This window comes from Triturus cristatus, chromosome 1_1 (assembly GCF_964204655.1).
Source record: "Triturus cristatus chromosome 1_1, aTriCri1.1, whole genome shotgun sequence".
NCBI classification, from domain to species: Eukaryota; Metazoa; Chordata; class Amphibia; order Caudata; family Salamandridae; genus Triturus; species Triturus cristatus.
The window spans coordinates 1,269,831,184-1,269,856,691 of record NC_140579.1 but is presented as its reverse complement, the minus strand read 5'-3'; the positions used below and the strand labels follow the sequence as shown (position 1 = coordinate 1,269,856,691).

The 25,508-nt window shown below is 43.9% G+C and overlaps 1 protein-coding gene across 1 annotated transcript in view; it reads right to left on the bottom strand.

The window, feature by feature from the left end:
- Positions 1-651: 651 nt before the first annotated feature.
- The window catches only part of LOC146871937 (uncharacterized), a 98,175-nt gene continuing 73,318 nt past the window's right edge, over positions 652-25,508 (bottom strand). The window contains exons 2-4 of the mRNA XM_085652209.1: positions 12,559-12,814; positions 6,494-6,534; positions 652-1,415 (exon numbers count right to left, since the gene is read on the bottom strand). Coding sequence (XP_085508335.1) covers positions 1,396-1,415; positions 6,494-6,534; positions 12,559-12,814 — 317 coding nt within the window. The 3' untranslated portion in view covers positions 652-1,395. The remainder of the gene's footprint in view (positions 1,416-6,493; positions 6,535-12,558; positions 12,815-25,508) is intronic.

Sequence of the window (25,508 nt, the reverse complement as noted above, 5' to 3'; positions counted from 1 at the left end):
CCAATAATAGCTGTCTCCCTAACTCTACCCCTATTCCAATTATTTCCAAAGATGTTTCAACTAAGGTATTGTCCTGGAATATAGCTGGGCTTAGGTCAAAGAAGGGTGATATTTCTTGGGTACACTTTCTTGCCAAACACCATATTATTGCTTTACAAGAGACCTGGGAGCCCAATGATTGTTTTTATCTTGATGGAGATGCAGCACCGTGGACAAGATCTACATATTCTCCCTATGTCACAGATTCTTAATCACAACAACTCATCCATACACTCATTCATTGGTGGGGCCCATAACACCAACACACACTCATTATTCAAAAAATCTAACTCGAATCTGTACACAGGAGAAAAGCGCTGGTACCTTATTACCTATCAGGATTAATTTGCTTTACATTATATACATTTTATACATAAACATCTTCAGAATCCTGACCTTAACATCAAGGCACTCCACTACTTGGTCGATGGACCAATTAGTTGGACTGGTTGATGGTGAATTAGAACCAGCTAAAACACAATTAAAGCCTAGGAAACATTTGGAATTTTCTGTAATTAATTAAAGAACCACAAACTAATTTCTTATTGTTTCAATTTTGTTTATCTAATAATAAATTTCTTTACGTTTGCATTTATTCACTACAGCTCATAATGAAAATTTTAGTTTTATTTAAAGAGAAATCAAAAATTTAGTAAATAAAAATGAATGTAGAAAAACTCGGTCAATTAATTACCAATTTGCAAATGAAGACGGCTCCTGATCAAAAGAGAGTTATCCGCATTCTCAGGTACAATCCCCAGGACAGACTGTCTGACCCACACCGAGGAATCAAACCAGCAGGCAAATTATATGATACACAGCAAATCTCGTTTCCAAAACGCCAACAAGCCCAATGCAAACCAACGCCTCGAACAATCGGGAACAAAACCCAAAGAGATCTCTCCCTATGACAGATGAGGGCCATTTTATACCCTCTTTCCCATTACTTCATACAACATTTGGCGACAATTAGGGGCAGAGAAAATGTTCTGATTGGAAAGTTCGATGTTATCTGTAGGTTATTATAAGTTTCCCAGGGCAAAACTGGTTCTTCATGATGACTTGGGATAGGAAGGCACAAATGTATTATGTTTCGGTTTTGGCTCCCAGGCGAGAGCAGTGAATGTAACTTTTCCAAGGTGAAGAAGTTGTATTACACGGGTTCTTTATTGTCCTTTCCGCTGTTCCCACATAATCATCTGTTGGCAGGCGAACAAGTCCCTATCCTTGACAGGGAACACGGTGTCAAGAGTTTGGGTTATTTGGTGATCTCCAGAGGCATCCGGACATACGCAGAAATCATCGCGCTCACATGGTGGCATCTGCTTCAGAGAACGTCATCTTGGGTACTGCGGCCTAGTAGGCCTGAATGCCAACTTAAGCAAAAATAGACATAACAGTAATTAAAATATAGAAATGAAGATTCTAATGTTTAAACCCACACTAATCCCAATGTATATTAGTATTTTCCTAGCCGTAGCAACATTTAAAGCGATAATACTTACCATTTGATGATTTTAAAAGCACAAACAATCACAAAGCAACATAATCATGCAATTTTCTATTTCACCACAATCTATGATTATAATATATAATACAAGTACCCCGGGAATCAAAAAGTGATATCTATTTTCCCTTACGTCCAACCTTTATAAGCAAACATACATTTCATTTTCTCAATATGTCACTGATAACAAGCAAAGATGGATTCGTAAAAAATATGTTTTTTTTAATTTAAGCAAAGCAATAAATTAGTACATCACAATTTTCAAACAAAAACCATAGAGACCCTCTATTCTTTCAAAAAGACATAACAATTAGAAGGCTAATTGTAAAAGATGTTTGAGGCTCTATAGTCTTGATCCAACAGCACAACAGCCGGCACGTGTTTCGTCACATCCGGTGACTTCCTCAAGGCTTTCAACGAAGAATGTTTTCTGGAATTGATGGATACTATTTCTTAAGATTAGATACCAAACGCGGCCACGATACGACCGATGTTTTCTTGATTTGGAAAAGGGCGAAGTCCGCCTATCCCACGAATTGGAAGTCCGGAAATCCACCTAACAAGTGATTCCGAAAAAGTTTATCATAAAACCTGTGTATATGCAATGTCTCAAGTTATAGTACAATCTTTCATTTTTCCAAAGCCTGATAGACAAGTTACAAAGAAGTATTAGCCCCTGTTATAATCTTATTAGTTCAATGAAAGTGTTAAACCTTTAGTTTCTCTTGTTGTAAGTAGCCATTATTCAATCCCCATGTGGGCTATGATAGGCCCCATGTAGAACTGCCGAAATTCTGCGGCGGGGGCTTTGGAGTTCCCATTCGGTGCGAGACGTTCATGCACCCAAGGTAGTAGGGTGCATTTGTAACCTTGAGTGGCACCACAACTAATTGCTTGTTTGTCATCTACGATAAGGAAAATCAAGAACACTACTTTAACTGCTCAGTCTGATTATACACTGTTCTCTGAGGTGCGATCTGTTAGACGCTACTACCGCTCCTTTGTATTTTGACAATCTATGATTAGTTTGCGTACCATAGTTAATGAATTAATTGTTCTGCCATGCAATTAGCATTTTAGTGCATCTCGTGTTTATCAAGGTGCAAAGTTGATTTATAAATTTTCACTGCAAACAGGTTATTGCAAATTAAAATTAGAATGATTACGTAATTAATTTCATGCAAATTAGAGGAGGTATGCAACATTTTGTTTTACCTGCTCCATCAATGGCTTTACCTCGTTTTGCAAACACGCAATCCAGTCTAACATGGGCCGAGCTAAGGGGGGGTCTTCTTTTAATGTTCAGTCTCAAACTTTGTCATAGAGCCAAATTGATTGATTCTCCATCACCCCATGCGTTAGCAGTGGAATTGTCAGGAAAGAACCTTACCACCTTGTTAGTGGTGAATTTTTATAATTTCTTCTCCGGAATTTATGAGACCAAACACCTTCTGGCCTTAGAAGATTTAATGAAAAATTATGGGGAAGGAAGCCAAGTTTACTATGACACGCTAATTCTGGGGGATTTTAACATTCGAAAATGCTGTCTTAACTGTCCCTCAATGTTGGAGGAGGAAGACGATTTGCAGGTGTCAAACCACTTTGAGCACACACCTTCAGGCATTTTCTTAGAAGGTTTGCTCTCTGCTTACAATCTGCATTGTTTACAGCAATCAGAGATTTCTGTCCGGGTCCCTACCTACGTAGGTAACGGTAGATCAAGTACAATTGATTATATTTTTTTATCTGCTTTATTAATACCGGCTGTACAGATTTTTAACGTTGTTTGTAACTGTTTTAGTGACCACAACCCTTTAACACTGGTTCTCCTCCTCTCGTCTGCCTTAAAGGGGGGGGGGGGAGGGGCTGCGAACCAAATTACTAATATAAATATCAGTACCGAAGACCAAGCACGAAGGTTGAGGTGGGAAAAGATCACCCCAGAGAGTTTCTTGGAGAATTTGTATACCACCTGTGCTTCGGAGCTTCAAGTATGTATGGACCCGGCATTACATGACAGAGTTACTTTAGATGCCTTTGATACAATCATTAAACAGGCTGCTTCTAATCTATTGATTAAAACCAAAGCGAAATGCCCAAAATTAAAAAGGTGGTTTGATGATACTTGCTCAGCTGCCCATAAGGAGTTAATGAAGGCCGTCAAGCAAAAACCGAGGGACCGAATATTAACTAGGAGCTGCAGGAAGGCGTACAAACTAGCAGTTCATAAGAGGAAAAAACAATTAAGAGAGCATGCCTGGGAGGAGCTTAGTCAAGTTAGCGTCCTGTCTGATAGCTCTAGATTTTGGTCTGTAGTTAACAGTTCCCTTTTTTCTAATGTGTCAAACTCCAGGAGGGATTGTATAATACCTGCAGAGAAATGGGTCCAGCACTTTGGCAATATTTATAGTAATACCAATTTAGCAGAAACCGTAGGACATACAGTTCCCGGACTAGCTAGCTCCCCTCTCCATTTCAGAACAGATGAGGTCTATAAAGCTATTATTTCAACATCAGGCGGAAAGGCTTCTGGCCCTGATGGGGTACCAGCGGATCTCTATAAGGCTGACCCTAAAGTCTGGGCCAAGATTTTAACACATGTTTTTAATGCTGCATGTGTTTATGGCTTCCCCTCGTCATGGGCAAAGGCAGTCATTGTCCCTATTTTTAAAAAGGGTCTCCGGGATGACCCGGCATGTTATAGACCAATTTCGCTCTTAGATTCTGCGGCTAAAATTATGCGGAAAGTAGTTCTGGATCGCCTCACAGCCTGGCTTGATCATGCGAATATCATTTCCGATCTCCAATATGGATTCAGGCAGGGGGAAGGGACACTAGATCAATGCCTGAACCTCCATTTGGTGATCGGGACGCATACTGTTGCCAAGGGAGGGGTCCTGCATCTGGTCTTCACGGAACTAACCTCAGCCTTTGACCTTGTTAATAGGTCTAAGCTGTGGTTGATCCTTCGTGATATAGGGCTAGATGCAGAACTGATCTGCTTTCTGCATACTGCTCATGCTGACACCACAGCCGCGGTACGGTTTAATGAAGACGGCAGTCTGACAGACTCCTGGGTGCATTTTGGCTCCCCTGCTATTTACGCTATATATCAACAAATTGGGGGACATTTTAATATCATGCTGCAAGGACATACCTAGGGCCGGCACCAAAATGATCCCCGCATTCCTTTACGCTGACGATGCGGTTTTATTGTCTAGAACTGCAAGAGGCCTGCAACAACTTTTAAACTGTTTTATAGATTTTATGAATTCATTAGACTTAATCAAGAATTTTAAGAAATCTCATGCCGTGACTATAGGCTCTTGAAAGGCGGCCAAGGCCAAATTTTACTGTAATGGGGATGAGTTAACTAAGGTATCTACGTTCCCATACCTAGGGGTACTTTTTGACGACAAAGGTGCATGATGTGTGCAAGGAACACTTAAAAAGAATGTCCTAGCCAGAGCTGCAGGGGCCACTCTGGACTTTGCAAAGAGACTAGGGTCAAAGCCCCTCCCTGCACTATTGAAGGTCTATAACACTAAATGTATTCCTATGGCTATGTATGGATGTGATATTTGGAGCTACAAGGATGTGAAGGGAATACAAGGGCTGGAGAATAACTTTATGCGCAAACTTCTTGGGGTCCCTGTTGCTACCCCCGTCTTCAGTCTGCATGAAGAATTGGGGGTGGGCTATATCTCGGACCAGATTGCGGTTGCCCCGTTGTTATGTTGGCTCAGAATCTGGCCTCAACCTTCCCAAATTTAAACCAACTCATAATCTCGGATTGCATTGCGCTAGTGGGTGCCCTACACATACCTTGGCTGAAATACATAAAGGAACAGACAAGATGTCTTGGTTGTCCAGAATTGTTTTTGACCCCGAGGCCCTTGGGCAAGACCGCCATCCGAGATTTTAAACAGCAGTTCATGGACAGGCGGCAAGGCCTCCGGGAGGAAGCTGAATTAGCTAAACCCTCGGTGAGAAGGTTTGTTACATTGAGCTTGGGTCCGCAGCTGCAACCATATTCCTCTTATGTCAACAAACCATACCATTGTTTTGTCTTGACGAGATTTCGTCTGAGTATCGTTCCCTGGTTGCTGGCATTTCCGAGAGGATATTCAAAACCGGATTCACTAAAACTTCTCGGAACAGGTTACCCTGCACCTAATGTTCTTCTGTGTCTATTACGATTCCTTGCAGAGGCAGCACATTCTTCCTTTACTTAGAGATTGTCAGTTTGTCCAAGTGAGACCGGCCCTGCTCTATCTACAAATGCTAGCCTCACCTATGGTTTGTTTTGGGGTCGCAAGTTTTTTAGTTGGGCCAGTAGACATAGGACTAGACTATCGTTGCAGGACTGCAATGAGGAGGAGGAGTGGTCAGTGTAATAAAGATTACTGGTAAATAAATAAAAAGACCATTACCTTTCTTCCTCATCCCCATCATAATCAATAATGTCCTAAAAAGCAATATTAAATGGCATTGATATACCCAGAAATACACTTCAAGATAGGCCCCCGGGGGAGGGGGGAATTGGGATGAGAGACAAAAGAAAACACACTGGACTCCTGCAGACTGACTAGCCAATGGGGTCGAGTAAGCGTCTCTCTTAATGGATGAAGTGATTCTGGGCTTCAGTGTTTTGCTCGTGAATGTTCTGGTAATTGTACCTATCAAGAAAATACAATAACATTTGCAATCTTGCAAGAACTTTCTTGGAATATAATATTTCTCTAATTCCTTAGTTTAAATATAACATACCCAATATCTCTGAATGCCCCACATCACTTATTTAGGTCAAAACATCCTCTTTTTGTCTTTTCTCAATTGGGCATACCTTCATAGAACATTACAAAATACGTAGTTATGACATCACGGACATCACTTTCTTGGTGTGTTTACAATTTTTTGTTTTCCTTGAATATGAAATTCACATACCTGATTTATCTTTCTCTTTACTCCCAAAAGGATTCTCAAAACTAAAAGAAAGAAATAACAAAAGAAACAACAAGTGTACTAATATTCTGCAATTGTTCTCAGAATTAAATTATCACTGGTGCCGCTGATTTCCGTTTTATCATTGCTCAGTAACTATACAAGTACTTGTATTACTAGTATCATTAATAGTTCTGGTCCCTTTAAGTCTTTTAAGCAGACCCAAGGAATGTACATAAATCTCTGTTGCTTCGTTTCAAAATCAAACTGCATGCGAAAGTCTTAAAACCTTTTGAGGACTTCACGGAGTATTTCCAAAACGTTCTCTGTTCAATTGAGGGTCAAGAAGTCTGTCACAGGTTTTAAATAGATTGTTATTCTTACTGGTAAAGCTGTATCAAAGTTCACGCGTTACCGTTCTGACGAAGCGTTGCTTGGCAACTCTTTTGTTGATGGTCTTTTCTTTTCTGCAGGGATCAGAAGAGTTGTCTGGGGAAGCCAGAAATACGATGGCCGGAAGGGGCGTCTGAAGAACTACTCCGGACCAGGGCTCGAGTCGGGGTACCACGCGGGTGGACGGCGTCCCCCCACTTATTTTACCGGGTTTTTACCGGGTGGACGCCGTCCACCCTGCCCAAAAGATGGAGCCGGTACCCGAGCCTGCGCGCGCGCTCAGCACTCACCAAACCTAACCTTCTATTGTCGAGAGAGGGCGACTAGAGCTCTTTAAGTTGTTTCACGTTGATGGAGCCGTTCAGTATGACAGACGGGCGCTCGTGGCCCTATATTAGAAAAGGTCAGTATGTGTTTATGCATTTCAGACGGAGACCGGCAAATTTACTGTGGGCAATAAATACGCACCGAACAAGCACATCTTTAATTTCCCCGCTCCTTTGAGTGTCAATACGGTGACTAATTCCAACGTAAACATTCTCCTTTGCCCTTTGAACCTGCCCCCATCGCCTTCTAACCTTTGTTAATTAGTGGGGACTCCATCTCGTGACGTCACTTCCGGCTGTGAGGTCACTTCCGGTGACACCACCTAACTTGGAGCGTCCCCCCACTTCTTTTTTTAGGACTTGTGCCCTGCTCCGGACACAGCCGAAGAGATCGGGTGAAGATAGGGAAGGAAGCCGGGTGAAGCAGTGAGGAGATTTGCCACAGATCCGAAGTCAGGTGAGCGCGCCTTAATGAAGCGAAGCATCGGTAATGAAGTGGGTGGGGTTTAAATAGTGTTAGGCTTCAGCTTTCCTCACGTGCGCACGTGAAAGCAGCACGAGCTCTGCATCTTTTTGCAAGTGCTTCACATGTGTATTTCAAGACGGTTAACACGTGCAAAGACGCCTGTAGCAGAGAACTGCTAATTTGCCTAATGTTCTTAAACATTGTTGAAGGTGGAAAGGTGCTAGCATCAATAAGCATTGGTCTTAGCAAGACATTAAACATGCATTGGTGTCAGTAAACTGTATGGCACATTAAATGATTAAACAAATATAAAACATGATACCAACTCTTGCATATTACCACTGAAATAAAAGTCAATATTCAAGTCATATTTCAAAGAATATATTCATTGGCTTTTATTATAGCCAAGTTTAGCTGTCACTTGACAGTTCCCCCCCTAAAGGTCTGACCAACCTTGGGCATGTATATGTGATTCTGGTTCCCAAGATCTTTCCGACACATCATAACCGTTTCAGTCAATCAAATAATGTAATCGACCTCGTATGCATTTTGCATCAACTATACGATTAACTTCATATTCAATATGATCTCCAACTACAATTGGTGGAGGAGGATTATCTTTTCGTGTGGACGGATCATGTGGTTTAAGCAGGGATACATGAAATACTGGGTGAATGGCATACTCTGTGCGCAAGGTTAATCTCATGGAAACTGGATTCAAGACTTTATTAATGGGAAAGGGGCCAATGAATCTAGGTTTTAGTTTCTTGGGACCGTCAATCTGAATGTTTCAGGTTGATAACAAGACGAGATCTCCTACTTTGTAAGGTGGTGCTGGTGTTCTGTGTTTGTCAACTGATAATTAGTTTATTCTTGGCTAAACTACGCTTGGCTTGTTCTTGAAATTCTTGTAATTCTTTTAACCTTTCGGTCACTGCAGGCATTGTTTGTATTAGATCTGGAAGGATGGTAGGAATAGATTGTGGATGTAAGCCAGTGGTAAAAAAGAAAGGTGAACAAGCTAAGGCTGCGTGATAACTATTGTTGTATGAAAACTCTGCTAATTGTAGGACTTCATTCCACTGTGCCACTACGGTGGAAGTTAGACACCGTAAACTTTGTTCAAGGTACTGGTTGACCTTTTCTGCTTGGCCGTCAGTCTGTGGGTGAAAGGCAGAGGAGAGTGCTATTTCAATACCTACATTTTTGCTCAGCTGACTCCAAAACTTTGAAACGAATAGGAGGCCCCAGTCGGAAATTATCTTACAGGGAAGTCCATGTAGTTTTACAATATGTCTTATAAAAATGTCACTAAATTCTGTTGCAGTAGGTAGCTTTTGCAGGGAAATAAAGTGTCCCATTTTTGACAACAAGTCTACTTCAACTAAAATCGTTGTGAAAGTCTGTGATGAAGTCCAAACTAATTGTATGCCAGGAAAGTGGGGGTATAGGCAATGGTTGTAAAAGACCTGTGGGGGATGAATGAGAGGACTTTTGTCGTGCACAGACTGGGCATATCGTTGGACAGCCTGTTTAATATTCTTCCAGCAGAAATGTCGTTGACATAATTCTAAAGTTTTGTTAACTCCAGGATGTCCTGCTGTACTTAAATCATGGTTCCAATTTAGAACCTGCTGTCGTTAAGTCTTCTTGAGGAATAAATAGCTTATCTTTATGAAAGAAATAACCCTCAAGTATGATGTTTTGTTTCTGAGCTAACCATTGTTTTTCATTCAGCGTCTGAACACCCAATTTAACTTGATCAAGAAAGCTGCTTGTGTGACTGCCACTATCTTTTCAGGAGGAATTATATTTTGTGAATTTTTTGTTTCGTTCATGTCCTTTTCGCAGACTAATCTAGACAAGGTATCCGACAGGAGTTGTTTTTGTCCAGGTCGGTATGTTATGATGAAATCGAACTCGCTAAAAAAAAAGCAACCAACGCATCTGTCTGGGAGTTAGTGCCTTAACTGTACTAAAAAACTGAAGATTCTTATGATCAGAAAATATGGTAATTGTGTACTTGGCACCCAGTAGATGATGTCTCCATTCAAGAAAAGCTGCCTTAATTGCCAATAACTCGCGTTCTGCAATAGCATAATTCTGTTCAGCTGGTAACAGTTTGCGCGAGAAGAAGGCAATTGGGTGTAAGTGTCCGGTTGCAGCATCTTTTTGCATTAATACGCCTCCCAACGCAGTTTGGGAAGCGTCAGCCTCGATAACAAATGGCTTATCTGGATCTGGGTGAATCAGAATGGGTGCTGATGTACATGCTTGTTTTAATTTTACAAAGGCCTTTTCTGCGTCTTGATTCCATTGGAATTTCTGACCCTTTCGAAGTAATTGAGTGATAGGTGTCACTATCTCTGAAAATTTGAATATGAAGCGTCTATCAAAATTGGCAAAACCTAGTACTCGCTGAATGTCTTTTACCGAAGAAGAGGTGGGCCAATTCAATATTGCTTCAACCTTTTTTGGGTTCATGATTATTCCATCGGGGGAAAGCCAAAACCTAAAAACTCGACTTTCTAAGTGTTGAATACACACTTTTCGAGTTTCACATACAATGAATTGTCTCTTAATCTTTGTAGAACTGAACGAACATGCTTAGTATGTTCTTCCTCAGTCATGGAGAAGACCAGTATGTCATCAATATACACGATGACACAGATATCAAGTAAATCATGAAGGACTTCATTGATGAAGTACTGAAATGCTGCCGGGGCGTTGCAGAGACCGAATGGCATTACTGTATATTCAAATAGACCGTATTTCGTACGAAAAGCAATCTTCCACTCGTCTCCTTCCTTAATACAGACAAGATGGTACGTGCCCCAGAGATCTAATTTTGTGTAGATACTTGATCCCTTGATTTGGTTTAACAAAACTGGAATTAAGGGCAATGGATACCGACTTTTAATTGTTGCCTTGTTAACCGCGCGGTAATCTATGCCCGCTCTCAAATCACCAGAATTTTTACATACATAACAGAGAGGCAAAGAGACTGGTGAAGTAGAGTGTCTTATAAAACTAATCTCCAACAGTTCGTCTAAGTAGGTTCTCAAATATTGATTTTCAGGCTCAGAGCATATATTCTACTACAGGGTAAGACTGCACAAGGGATCAGGTCTATCCTGCAGTCGTACACTCTGTGTGGGGGTAGCTCAGTTGCTTGGACAGGATCAAATACATCAGCATAATCTTGGTATTCACTAGGCAACTGTGGTGTTTTGTAAGAGAGCAGCACAGCACAAATGAGTTATAGGATCCTAGGTTTCTGCATAACAGTGATTTCTGCAATAAGGAGAGTCTAAAGTAACTGTCCTCTTAATCCAATCTATTTTAGGATTATGTAGCTCCAACCAAGGGACTCCTAGTATGACACCAAAAGTGGGTGTATCAATCAAGTCAAATACTGTTTCTTCAGTGTGGCCATTTTCTGCAACTATGGTCAAGGGCTTAGTATGAAACTTAATTAATCCTGAAGATAAAGCTGAGCCGTCAACAGCTCTGAAAGGTTCTGGTTCAGATTTTGGAACTCTGGTTATTCCTAATTTGCTGGCCAATTCCAAATCAAAAAAATTGCCGGTAGCCCCAGAATCAATTAAAACCACTAAACTGTGTCTTTGTTGAGTTGTTATGATAAAGGTTCGCCTAATGCTAAAGTGTTTCGGGGTACGATTAATAACATTAGTGGCATATTGTGAGACCTGTACTGAAGTTGTTCTCAGAGAACAATCTCTTCTTTCTCTGAGAAGTCTAGTTTTCCGACCCACTAGATGATTTATTTGTTAATGCTATAGCTTTCTTTTTGTTTGCCTTATTTGGACAATCTTTAGTAAAGTGGCCAGCCTTGCCACTAGAGTAAAGGCACAGATTGCCCTTACGTCTGCGCTCTTTTTCTTCTGCAGAAAGTAGTCCTTTCAGGCCACCTATCTGCATTGGTTCAACATGTGTGTTTTTATCTTCGGTTTCTTTTTTCTCGGTTCTAAAGTGTAAAGTTCTTAAATCACCCCTGGGGCTTTCACTCTTTCGCTCTCCTAATCTATGATCTAATTTAACCACTAGATCTAGAAATTCTGCGTAATCCTCTGACAGATTAACAATGTGCGCCAGAGAATCCTTTATTTCATCTCTAAGACCCCAATAGAATAAGGATATCGTTTTCTCCTCGGGCAAATGTGTTTCTGATAACAATCAGTTGAAATTAGTTACATAGGTTAATAGATCTTTAGACCCCTGGTGAAAATTTAGAAGCTCCTTATCGGAGGCTTGAATAAATACATGCTTAGCAAATAAACTGGACATTGCTGTTTTAAAAGCAGCTAAATTGTGTAACAAAGGATCGTTTGTGTGTACTAAAGTCATAGCCCAGTTGGCCGCTACGCCTCCCAAATAGGAAATGATAAAAGCTACCCTGGAAATGTCTGTGGTAAAAACCTGCGGTTTGCATAAGAAATGCAATTGACATTGACTCATAAAGGTGGTGTAGTGACTACTATCTCCTGTGAATCGTTCCGGATTTGCCAAAGGTACTGGGGTTGGAGTTACTACAGTGACCTGCAAATTTTGATCAATGTTGGAACCTGAGGCGCTAGGGGAAGTAAAAGCTATCGGACCAAACTTAGCGGGAGCAATAATAGGTTTATGTTCACCTGGTTGTGGATCTCTCCAACTTTTGAAACCTGTTCTGGTTCTATCCAGTTCTTGTCTAAGGGTCTTATTTTCCTGTGTTAGTTCCTGCATTTCTTCAGATAGTTTACGAATTAAAATGGTCAACTGAGATGAATCCATGCTATCCTGCCCTAAGTCCATAATTACGGAATCAAAGAAGGAACAAAAGGGGGTAGTGTGGCTTCGCTTTCTGTCACAAAATCACCCACCTGTACTCCGGTTTGTTCCTTCCTGGATGCTGCGTTTTCCCAACTCCCTCTGGAATCCACCAGAAAGGCAAGGATGGAATACACTTTCCGTCCTGATAGGCCCCCGGGGGACGGGGGAATTGGGATGAGAGACAAAAGAAAACACACTGGACTCCTGCAGACTGACTCGCCAATGGGGTCGAGTAAGCGTCTCTCTTAATGGATGAAGTAATTCTGGGCTTCAGTGTTCTGCTCGTGAATGTTCTGGTAATTGTACCTATCAAGAAAATACAATAACATTTGCAATCTTGCAAGAACTATCTTGGAATATAATATTTCTCTAATTCCTTAGTTTAAATATAACATACCCAATATTTGTGAATGCCCCACATTACTTCTTTAGGTCAAAACATCTTCTTTTTGTCTTTTCTCAATTGGGCATACATTCATAGAACATTACAAAATACGTTGTTATGACATCACGGACATCACTTTCTTGGTGTGTTTACAATTTTTTGTTTTCCTTGAATATGAAATTCACATACCTGATTTATCCTTCTCTTTACTCCCTAAAGGATTCTCAAAACTAAAAGAAAGAAATAACAAAAGAAACAAGTGCACTAATATTCTGCAATTGTTCTCAGAATTAAATTATTACTGGTGCCACGGATTCCCGTTTTATCATTGCTCAGTAACTACAAAAGTACTTGTATTACTAGTATCATCAATAGTTCTGGTCCCTTTAAGTCTTTTAAGCAGACCCAAGGAATGAACATAAATCTCTGTTGCTTCGTTTCAAAATCAAACTCTATGCGAAAGTCTTAAAACCTTTTGAGGACTTCACGGAGTATTTCCAAAACGTTTTCTGTTCAATTGAAGGTCAAGAAGTCTGTTACAGGTTTTAAATAGATTGTTATTCTATGGCAGTAAGGAGGCGAGGATTATGCATATCTTCCTTCACTTTATTTTGTATAGCAGGTTAAAAGAACATCGTAAAGAAACACAATAAACACAAAAGACTACAAATCCCTTGAACCAAAGGGGTAGTCTGTATGGTAACAACAGTCCACTCTTGTGACAGTCCACCACACATACTGCCATAACGTCCCTTCCGCTTCCTCTTTCTTCACTGCTCGTCAGTTAAGTGGCACTCTTTCATTTCTTGCTTATCTGACGGCTTTTGAATATCGTGGCATAGCGGTTATTGTTGTTCATACTGATATCGCTTGTATCCTCGTTTGTGGACTAGCGCAGCAGGCTCTTGCCCGAGCGCTTTGTTCTTCCCGCAGACGCAGTTCCTCGCGGTGAGCTCTTCGCGCACTGAGGGGATTCCGTGTCGCGCGTCATTGCCGGTGGGGGGCAACTCTGACGAGCGCTAAGCCGGCTGTGAGGCGCGATCGGGTGCGCAGGCGCTGAGTGGCCGGCCCGTTTACCCATCCAACTCTCTCCGCTTGACACCGCTTGCGGTGCTTCCCCATCGCGCGCTCTCAGCACCACCTGCTGGTTGCTTTTTTCTCTCGTCTGTGAGAGACGGTGACGGCTGGGATTTGTTCCTCGCCGTTTTGAGCATTGGAGAGGGGGCTGCCTGCCTTATCTTTCAGGCGTTTTTTGTGCTCTTTATTCACCCTGCTAATAATGTCTTCTGCTGAAGACCACTTTTACTCCTCAATTCAGGAGGCTGAAGTTGAATGGCCTCCTCAATACCTCCCTCCTGCGGTGGACCATGCCCACTCACAAGCCATCTCGAGGGCGCTGGCCCCCCTGCAGGATAGGGGAGATCAATTAGCCAGAAGTATCCCAGGGATGTTTGGGGGCCCTGGTTCGACGAGGGCAGGTCCCAGTGGTTCTCAAGGGAAGGGGAGGAAGGCCATGAAGCGTCACACGGGGCACTTGGAAGGGTTTGACAAGTTGAGAGACACCTTCCTTAAGAGTACGCGAACGATTAAACACGCACCCTGCCGGGAGGAAGAGGACCCCGGAGAAACTTGTGACTCGGTCGCCCCAATGTTGGACCTCGATGGCGGTCTTTCCCTTGAAGGGGAGGGTGTGTCGGAAGGGGACGTCTCCTCCGATGAGGTAAAGGACTCGGGTCATCCATGGTGCCCGGGTTCCCGTTCCTCTGAGTCCCAGGACGGGGACGGGGGACATTCGGACATGTTTGAGCCCACGTAGATTTACCATCGCAGGTCGTCCGAATGGTTCCCTGACGCCAAGGTGGCGGAGTACGTGGTGGCTAAGATTCGCCAGTCTCTAGAGAGGGAGGTTAGAACACGGATGAGGGGCAAATGACTCCGGCCTTCACTTAAAGGAAAAGTAGCGCATACCCCGGAGATTGATGAAAAGCTTTGTACCTTTTTTTCCAAATATATGCGTGACCCCAAGAAGGGTATAGATAGGTCCTGGAGAAATTGTCAGGATAAACTCCTTGACGTGGTAGGTCCCTTAACCCAGATTATCCAACTGGCGGAACGATCGAAGGAATCTGGGGACCCTTTGTCGACTGATATAGTCGCGGGTTGGGCGCAGTGTGCGATTTGCCTTCTGGGCAATGCAAATTGCGACCTGGCGGCGGAGAGGAGAAGATCACTCCTTATAAAGGTTGACCCAAAGCTAGGGGACTTAGCTACCTCTGAGGCAGGCCCCGTGGCTCAGGGTAAGCTGTTTGGGGATCCGTTCGTTAAGGAGCTGAACAAGATTGTCACCACCTTTTCTGCCCTGGACAAGGCTCAGGCCTCTATAAAGAAGATTTTTCCTGGGCGTGTTTTTGCTGGGGCCGGAAGAGGCAGGGGTCGCTCCTCCGGCTGTTCCCAGCAACAAGGACCCTCCGGTAGAGGTCAGCAGCGACGGAACAACGGCTGGAATGACAGTCGCCAGGGAACCTTCTATCCCAGTAGAGGTCCTGAAAGAGGGAAAAGTCGGAACAACAGGGGTGGTGCGAACGCCCCCGGAGGCCCCTCTGGTAAGGATTACCCTTTCTTCCCAGCACGATCTAGGGGGGAGGCTCCTTCTCTTCGCTCACAATTGGGGAAAGATCACATCAGACCCGTGGGTTTTGCAGACAGTAAGGGGTTACCAGATAGAGTTCTACAGCTCCCCTGTTCAGACGCCCCAGACCCTTACATTTCTCGGCAGAGGAGGAGAGTTTGATAGAGACCGAGATTTCGGATCTTCTAAGGAAAGGAGTGGTTTGCAGGTCGGTACTTCAGCCGCAAGGTTTTCTCAGCAACTTTTTCCTGGTAGAGAAAAAGGACAAGGGTTTCAGACCGGTTATCAATTTAAAGGAGTTCAACGAGTGGTTGGTTTACCGCCACTTCAAGATGGAGGGGATACATTTACTTCGAGATCTCCTCCTTCAGGGCGATTGGATGGTCTGCATCGACTTGAAGGATGCGTACCTGAGGGTTCCCATTTTTCCCCCTCACAGGCGTTTTCTCCAGTTTGCCTGGAACTGACAGGTTTTCAAGTTTCAAGCGTTGCCCTTCGGCCTTTCTTCAGCTCCGTGGTGCTTCACGAAGCTGTTGCGCCCCGTGGTGGAGACTCTCCGCCGAAGGGGGGTACGAATGATTATCTACCTGGACGACATCCTGATTTTGGATCAGTCTCTGGTGCATCTCTCCCAGAACGTGACCATGACTATTGCTTTACTTCAAGATTTTGGGTTTGTCATCAACGCTCAGAAGTCGGGGCTACGGCCAGCACAACAGATGGTCTTCTTGGGGTTTCTCATAGACTCCGTCTCGGCTTCCTTGAGCCTGCCAGAATCCAAGGTAAATAAGATATGGAAAAACTCTCACAGGTTCTACGGAGAGACCGGATTTCACCGCACAAGCTTGCCAGGATTGTGGGTCTGCTCTCCTCTTCAATCAAGCCATATTTCCGGGCCCATTGCACTACAGGGCTCTTCAGAGGTTGAAGGCTCGGCATCTACGGCGAGGTCTGACCTACTCTGAGCTCATCTCACTATCGGAGGAGGCTCGGACCGAACTTCAGTGGTGGATCGACCACATGTTGGCCTGGAATGGTCGGGCAATCTTCGGGTCGTCCCGGACTTGGTGATTGAATCGGATGCCAGCCGGCTAGGCTGGGGTTCCCGGTGCGGCGACATATCGATGGAGGGCAGATGGTCGGAGGAGGAACTCCAGTTACACAACAATTGTCTGGAACTGCTCGCGGGATCCTTTGCTGTGAAGTCCATGACCAAGGACAGGATCTCTTGTTGCATCCTTCTGAGGATGGACAACATATCAGTGGTGCAGTACATCAATCGCCTGGGCGGTCCTCGTTCTCAGGCCTTATCCAATTTGGCGAGGGACTTCTGGCACTATTGCCTCCAGAAGCAGATCTCAGTGACGGCGGAATACCTTCCCGGTTTGCAGAACACGGCGGCGGATTGGCACTCCAGGAATTTCTTGGATTCCAGCGATTGGCGACTCGATCGTGCGGTCTTCCTGGCTTTGATGGCCAGATGGGGTCCATGTACTCTGGATCTTTTTGCCTCACGACTGAATCACGAGCTTCCGCACTTCGTCAGCTGGAGACCGGATCCGGAAGCCACAGCGGTGGATGCCTTTCTGCAGGACTGGTCGAGGGAGTACCCTTACGCCTTTCCCCCTTTCATGATGATACCCAGGGTGGCAGCCCAGGTTCGTCGTCAAGTAGCATCCATGGTGCTGATTACACCGGTCTGGAGAGCGCAGGCCTGGTTTCCGACACTAATGGAATTGTCGTGGGATTGTCCGATTCAACTGCCCTCATTCCCTTCAATTCTCCAAGATCCCCAGGGGGGCCTTCATCCTCTGGTGCTTCAGGGCCATTTGCCTTTCATGGCGTGGAAGATTTCAGGGGACTTTGGAAAGATGACCAACTTTCTTCAGACGCTGCGAACCTCATCCAGCAGGCATGGGCGTCAGGAATGGTCAAGAGGTATCGCTCGGCTTGGCGACGAGGGCGCAGTTGGTGTCTGGAGAGACATTTGGATTCCGTGGGGGCACCAGTTTCTCATATTTTGAATTTTTTGGCAGAGTTGTCTCAGGGCGGCTTGGTTAACTCTTTTCGTTCAGCCATTTCTGCTGGACACTGTGAGATCGAGGGCAGACCGGCGGGGGAACATCCCTGGGTTTGTAAACTGATGCGGGGCATCCGGTTGGCTAAACCACCTGAGCCTAGACATTCAGGCCTGTGGGATGTCAACCAGGTTCTGAAACTCCTGTTGGGTTGGCAGGATAGTCAATATCTGTCCCGCAAGGAGCTGTCAGCTAAGTTAGCTATTCTCCTATGTCTCGTCTCATGTAAAAGGGTGTCAGACGTCAGGGCTCTAGACATCACAGCTAGGGTTTTTACTCCGGAAGGAGTTACCTTTACCATTTCACGGTGGACGAAAACCAATACCAGGTCGGTATCGTACCCCTCCTTTCCGGATCATTCTAAGTTGTGTGTGGTGATATGCATTAAGGCATATGAGGAAGTGACTTTGGAGCTTCGGCCACCTGGAGAGCGGCAATTGCTTATTGCTTTGCAGAAACCTTTCAAGGCGGTTTCTTCTCCCTCCATCACCAGGTGGGTACGCTGGGTTATGTCTGAAGCAGCAGTGGATGTGAGTAGGTTTGGTGCACACTCCACGAGGGGGGCCATGGCGTCGAAGGCCGTCCAGGTAGGTGGTAGATTGGAGGATATTATGAATGCGGCCGATTGGTCATCTGAGTCTACCTTTAAGAGATTCTACTTGAAATCTATCTCGGAGGCGGCGGCCCTGGTTGTAAGTAAGCTTTGAACTTGCATAATCCTCGCCTCCGTCCTGCCATAGAATGAAAAATGTCCTAGCTTACGAGAAGGAAAGTTTCAATTCTATTAAGGACTAGGAGGCGAGGATTATCCCCCCCTGAGATTAATTTCATTATCTTCCCACCCTGGAGATTTTTGTTAGTAGTAAGTAAGTTCTTCCATGGTTATTGTTGATCAGGAACTTGCATGTCTTTTTGTTGATTCATGGCCTATGTCATTGCATTCAATGCATTTACTATGCTGTTCTCTGTCTTGACTATGCTTCTCATGGATATTGTGACGGTCGTACTCCTTTCCGGAACTGGGTAACAAGATTATTTCTCTCTTTCAGGGAATGATCAAAAGTTTGAATGAAGCGGTGATCCCAGTTTAACATTCTCCAGTGAAGAAGAGGAAGCGGAAGGGACGTCATGGCAATATGTGAGGTGGATTGTCACAAGAGTGGACTGTTGTTACCATAGAGACTACCCCTTTGGTTCATGGGATGTGTAGTCTTTTGAGTTTATTGTGTTTCTTTACGATGTTGTTTTTAATCTGCTATGCAAAATAAAGTGAAGGAAGATATGCATAATCCTCGCCTCCTAGTCCTTAATAGCAGCCGCGGTCGGTAGTGGGAGTAACTGCAGGGCGGTGACGTGGGGAGGGGGAGGGGCAGGGTGGGGGGTAGTAAACTATGGATTACGGAGGTTTACAGGTAAGTTAACATATAAATTAATAAAAACGAATTTCGTTGCGTGCACTGCATCGCATTTGGGGATGCAGTGCACGCAACGAAATTCGTTTTTATTAATTTATATGTTAACTTACCTGTAAACCTCCGTAATCCATAGTTTACTACCCCCCACCCTGCCCCTCCCCACGTCACCGCCCTGCAGTTACTCCCACTACCGACCGCGGCTGCTTAATAGAATTGAAACTTTCCTTCTCGTAAGCTAGGAAATTTTTCATTCTTACCGGTAAAGCTGTATCAAAGTTCACGCGTTACCATTCTGACGAAGCGTTGCTTGGCAACTCTTTTGTTGATGGTCTTTTCTTTTCTGCAGGGATCAGAAGAGTTGTCTGGGGAAGCCAGAAATACGATGGCCGGATGGGGCGTCTGAAGAACTACTCCGGACACAGCCGAAGAGATCGGGTGAAGATAGGGAAGGAAGCCGGGTGAAGCAGTGAGGAGATTTGCCACAGATCCGAAGTCAGGTGAGTGCTCCTTAACGAAGCGAAGCATCGGTAATGAAGTGGGTGGGGTTTAAATAGTGTTAGGCTTCAGCTTTCCTCACGTGCGCACGTGAAAGCAGCACAAGCTCTGCATCTTTTCGCAAGTGCTTCACATGTGTATTTCAAGACGGTTAATGATGGAGCAGGGTTTTTACTTTAAAACCGAATACCTGTTTCATTTTCGCATGTTTTAACTAAAAGTACTACTGATTATTTATTAAGTATTAAAAGTTTGTCGAATGTTGTCTAACCAACCTTATTAACAAAAGAATTACACGTGGGAATGCTATTGCATGGCTAAAATAATAAGTGAACTAAGTTGGTGAGCAAACTGACAGAAATCGATGTTGCTTATGTGATGTTATTGTGTTTGCGCTTATAATTAATATGCATTAATGGCTTTTGATGTTGCAAATGGCTAGATAAATACATACACATAAGGGTATTAGCAGGGGAATAACACTGTTTAATCATTTTCGTGTAGTAATTATGTTTTGTGTTTATTTTTGCTTAAGTTGTCCATTGTGGCCTGCCATAAAATGGCCACCACCCGCAGCCTGCACTCGAGTAGATGGAAATTTACAAAAAGGCTTCGCTCTGCCTGTGACCTTGCACCTCCGATGAACTGAAAAGCCATAAGCATGATGACAAGTCCGGGACATCTGCCAAAAGCCCCTGGAAGACGGAAAAGTTGCAAAAGTTGAAATATTGACTACATGAACTTGTTATGAACCCACTATTGAAACAAATTCACCTAGCAGAGACATCCGTAAAAGTATCGAATTAGTCATGGACGTTCAATTCTGCTATTCATTATTTGGGACAATCTATGCGTGAGAAAATCTCGCAAAATATCGAAAATGTACCAAGATGACATTATTTCCGCCATTCATCCGTTCTGAACAACGAATTGTTACTTTATAGAATGTAAATTTAGTATAAATATTAGCAGACTAGAGAGGTCTAGCGCCACTTCTTCCCGAGCAGATGATGCGAGGTCCCTATGCTGACGGAGAGGACGATGACTCTACATGACGGCAGAAAACTCAAATTCTTCTACAGAGGACCGGTTCTGACTTAGAATCTGACATTTAGACAGAATAGGTAAATATGAGAGAAATGAATTTTGCATTTAATTGGCTTTTCCTACAATTTTAGATAAATGAACAATCTGTTTGAATTTCTGTCTCGGGTGGTTATTTCTTGTCATGTTTATTGAATATTATTTGTGTAATCTATGAAATGTTCTCGTTAGATCTACAAGCAACTAGCTGGTCGCATTGACCTCAAAGTACAGGCAGATTGGATAGAGTTCATGTGAAAGGTGTTTCTCCTTTACAGGGCACGGATAGAGTGATTTAGGGTGAATGTTGGTGTAATGGGCCCCACCAGCGTGTGATGTGTGTATGCGTGTGTGACTGTGAAATCATTCCGTCCGTGGAAGTAGAGGGGATTCGGAAGCTCTGATCTGCACCAGTTTCTTGGTAGCAGAATGATGGTTAGCTATTGTCTTGATCTGGCGAAATTGCGTGTATATAGGCTTGTTGATTATTGATTGATATTTGTACTAACACTATATGTTGAAGTCGTGTTGAGTTCTATGTATTGTGAATGGCTTCTGGCATGTAGGGAGTCGGTGACAGTGCCGTACTAGAGCAGAGGGAGTGTTGCTCTTGGAAAAAAGCGGGATTGTGGGCCCTGTATGCAGACAGGGAAAACGTGTGACAATTGAAGTTGCGCGTCGCATTGTCTGGGTTCGATGAGGTAGCATCGCCGTGTGTTACCACTAGAAATGTATTTTCTGTGTGAGAGAAGTGTATATGATAGCAAAGGTTATCTGTGAAACTCTGGTCTTAAGTCCCAGGGATCCGTAAGGTATTCCGTTAAAGCTTACCGCTGGAGAAGTAATAGGTATTCTCGGAGCTTGTTAGAAGGACAGGGCAGAGGTAAGCGCTGCTTTGTTAACGTGTGATATAATTCTGTAGTAGGACAGACTGTTCGCTGTTCTCGGGAAAGACAGAATTCTGTGTGAATGTACTACATTTTCTGGTGTGTAAGTGCGTGAATGAGAAGGCATTTTGGTTAATTGTGAAACTCTTAGGAACATTCCGGAGGGAAACAGTTAATTGATGCTTGTTAGAAGGGTAAAGTAGAGGGATGTGCTACTTTATCAACGGAAGTAACGATTCTGTAGTAGGGCAGAGGTAAGCGCTGTTCTCGGGAAAGGCAGAATTCTCGTGGGAAAGGTCTTTTGCTGTTCTATGGCTAGCGAAGCAGACAATGGAGATGTTTGTATGTTGTAACTAACGGACTCGTAGAAATTGAAACAAAGTCTACCAAGTAGTCTTGTAAAGGAGGGGTAGACGAGAAGGACAGGAGACAGGAGCAGAAGCGACTGCAGCGACTGCTGACGTCAGGAAGACCGCGCTGTGATTGGACAGTGGGTTAGAACGGTGGAAGCGCAGAGATTGGTGTGCTAGTGTACGCCGCGCTAGGGTTGGGAGACATACAGGGTGACGTAGACGCCCAGTATTGGTGCTTTGGTGTGAGTCGCGCTGGGATTCGCGGACTGAGTATGTGACGTAGACGCTCCAGGATTGGTGCGTTGGTGTGAGTCGCGCTGCAATTGGACAAGAGATCGTATAGTAGTAGAAAGGGTAAACAGCTAGTGGAAAACAAGAAAAATGTATTACCACGCTGAGGAAAAGAAGAAAAAATCCTTGCTTAGTAAAATGAAGAATTGGTTCGACAAGGATAAAGACATAGTGACAAGGGAAGGACAGTTATTGCCCCCGATAAGAACCCCGGCATCCTTCATGGTTGCAAAATATGGGTATCATACCTGTATTTGGTTAGATAACTGGGTGAAGTACACTAAAGACGATGGAGTGTTAGCGTTCCCAGAACATGGTTCATTTAATCTGGCCATACTAAGGAACCTACGGGAACAGATGATGAATCTAGAGCCTCGGCCTAGGCCAACGCAGTTTGAGGCGTTGACTGAATGGGAAGACGAAATGCATGAACGAGAAAAGCAGAGGAGTGGAGGTAGTTACAGGTACATGTTTGGGCGAAAATATGATCGCGAAACCCATCATGACCGAATGAGACGATGGCGTGATGCCAGTATGACCGAGGGATTATATCCTGTAAGAACGGCAGAGGAATCAGGAGGGAGAAAGTGTACAGAGAAAGAACATGATGTAGAGACCAGGAGATATGGGGCAAATGAGTCTGATGATGATGTCTTAGAGGACATGCTCTACAAAAGACCACCCCCGTATAGACGAGAACCGGAGGTAGGAACAGCAGTTACCCCAATGAGAAACACCCTGCGGATTATAAAGACAGAGGCTACAGCCCCTGAGTTGAAAAGCAGTTGTTCTCTGGCGGAAAGAGAAAGAGAGAGAGATAGAGAGAGAGAGAGAGAGAGAGAGAGAGAGAGAGAGATAGAGATAGAGAGAGAGAAAGAGAGAGAGAAAGTGAGAGAGAAAGAGAGAGAGAAAGAGAGATAGAAAGAGAGAATGAACTTGAGGATGAAAAGACCAGAGAACTAGCAAGAACTACTTTTGAACTGACAGAGAAAATCAGGGAACTGACAAAAAATCTTGAGGCTGTTACAGTGCCTGTGACAATAGGCCCGGTTATGCCGATTTTTGACAAGCAGAGGACGGGCGAAAGTGGTTTGACGGTGCCATATGTGGGCAATAGATTGATTGTACCTCCGGAGCAGGCAGAAATGAGAGCGGGAGAAACACAGTGGAGAACAGGAGAAAATCAGTGGAGACATACCATATGTGGAGGGGAATTGAGTGTGCAGACTAACTCAAGTTTGAATTCTGGATGTATGGAAGGGAACAGAGGATCAATTTTAGGACCACAAAGAGTGACAGAATCAGGGGGTGCAGAAAAATCTGTGATAACTGCTGAAGATTTGAATGATTGGCTGAAGACCGTGCAGAAGAAAGAAAGAGAATCACAGGGAATTGATGTAGCTAGGCTACGTATGGAAATGGAAGAGATGATTGTAGGTACACTTCCTACAGAAATGCTGAAGAATTATCAGGAAGGGGAGATTCTTTTCCTTTGCAAGAGTGTCACATGGAGAGCAAAGAACATACATGACAGGTTGAAAGGAATAGCCAGTGAATTGGGAATTGACATGGACAAGGTGAAAGCTTTACAAAAGCCTTACCGAGTGGATTTTTCAGACAAAGATATTGAAAATCTAAACAATGCAGGCCGAACAGGACAGATTAAGGAAATGATTGCTTTGCTGAAGAAATGGGGAGATGTAGAGAAATGGAAAGACAGATGGTATCGAAAGCGAGAGGATGGGGCAGATAGAACTTACTCAGCATTTCCCCTAAAAGAAAAAGATAAGGCAGTGACAGCTTACCCCATGAGAGAGATTCCAGGGGGTGGGTACGTACATGTCCCATGGACCAGACAGGATATTTTATCATTTACGAATGATTTTCCTCGACTAGGGGAAAAGCCCGTTGAGTGGTACAGACAAGTCGACAGATTTGTAAAGCTGTCAAAAGTACTGTGGATTGCCCTGAATAGTCTGTTTGATATAATTGCACCAGCAGACCTGTGGGCATAATGTAAAATAGTCATAGACTGGCCCACTAAGGAATACCCGAGAGATCCAAAAACAGGAGCTCCAGACCCGGAGGTCATGAAGAAGTATGAGCAGGTTATGGCCTTCCTGAAAAATAAAGTACCCCCCAAGGAGACAGACTGGGTTAAAATAGATCGAACACACCAAGAATTGAAAGAATCAGTCCATGCTTACTATGAAAGACTGATACTAGCTTTTAAGCAGTTCAGTGGAGATGAACACCTGGGTGACAAGGATCTGAGTCATTTTGTATATAGATTTGTGTATGGTTTGCGGCCTGAAATCAGTGAAATGATACGGCAGCACACCGTAGACTGGCAGAGTAAGAAGATCGATGAGATTCTGAGACATGCAAAATACTTCAGTGATGAGATTGAGGCAAAGCAGAGAAAACTAAAAGAAAAGGCAATGTGGGCACAGGTGAAAGTTGCAGAAAGACAGGAAGCTCAGCTGGTTGAACAGGCAAATAACCCAGGAAATAAGCCCAGGTTTGGTCCAGGAAAAGGAAAGGGGAATATTGAGGAAGCCAAGAAAAAGTTCCCATGCCACAACTGTGGAAAATTGGGGCACTGGAAATCCGAGTGTAAGAATCCACCGTCTACTAATGACGATAATTCATCATTGAATTCACAGGTGCAGAGTGAGGGGTGTGGTCAGCATCGGCAACAGAAGAAAGCTGATAAGCAGCAGAATCAGGTGCCAAAACCACCCTTGCCACAGAGAAAAGGATCCCAGAAGTACAGCCAAGAATCGGGGTTCTACGATGAAGAGCAGGTAATCAAACCAAAACGCGCAAGCGCTGTTTCACAGTACTGGCTGAAAAATGAGGGAAGTGACTCTGTGGGAGACTTCTGAAGGTGCCGAAGAGAGGAGGAAGAGTGCGTACTTGGCGCAACTCTAGAAATAGACAAGGCAGGGCCTTTTGTAGATGGGAAAATTAATGGTGAAAGTGTCACTTTCCTAGTTGACACTGGGGCCACGAGATCAACTATCAGGTCAGCTGATATAAAGAATCTTCCTCTCTCGGATGAAGCTATCCAAGTAGTTAGTGTGTCCAACACACAGATTAAAACTCTACTTACTGAACCAGTAAGGGTTAGAATAGGGAAATTTTCAGACATGCACCGATTCGTGGTGTGTGACACAAGTCCTGTGCACTTGCTAGGCAGGGATCTGCTGTGCAAGATGAATTGCACTATTTTCTGTACTCCAGATGGAATAACCTTTGAGACACCTGATGAGGATGTTCTATACAGAATGACCATGGATAACAGAGAATGTGAGGCTTTGGGAACATATGCAATATTTAATCCAGATGCATTACCCCCAGAGCTGAAACAGACAGTGAAAG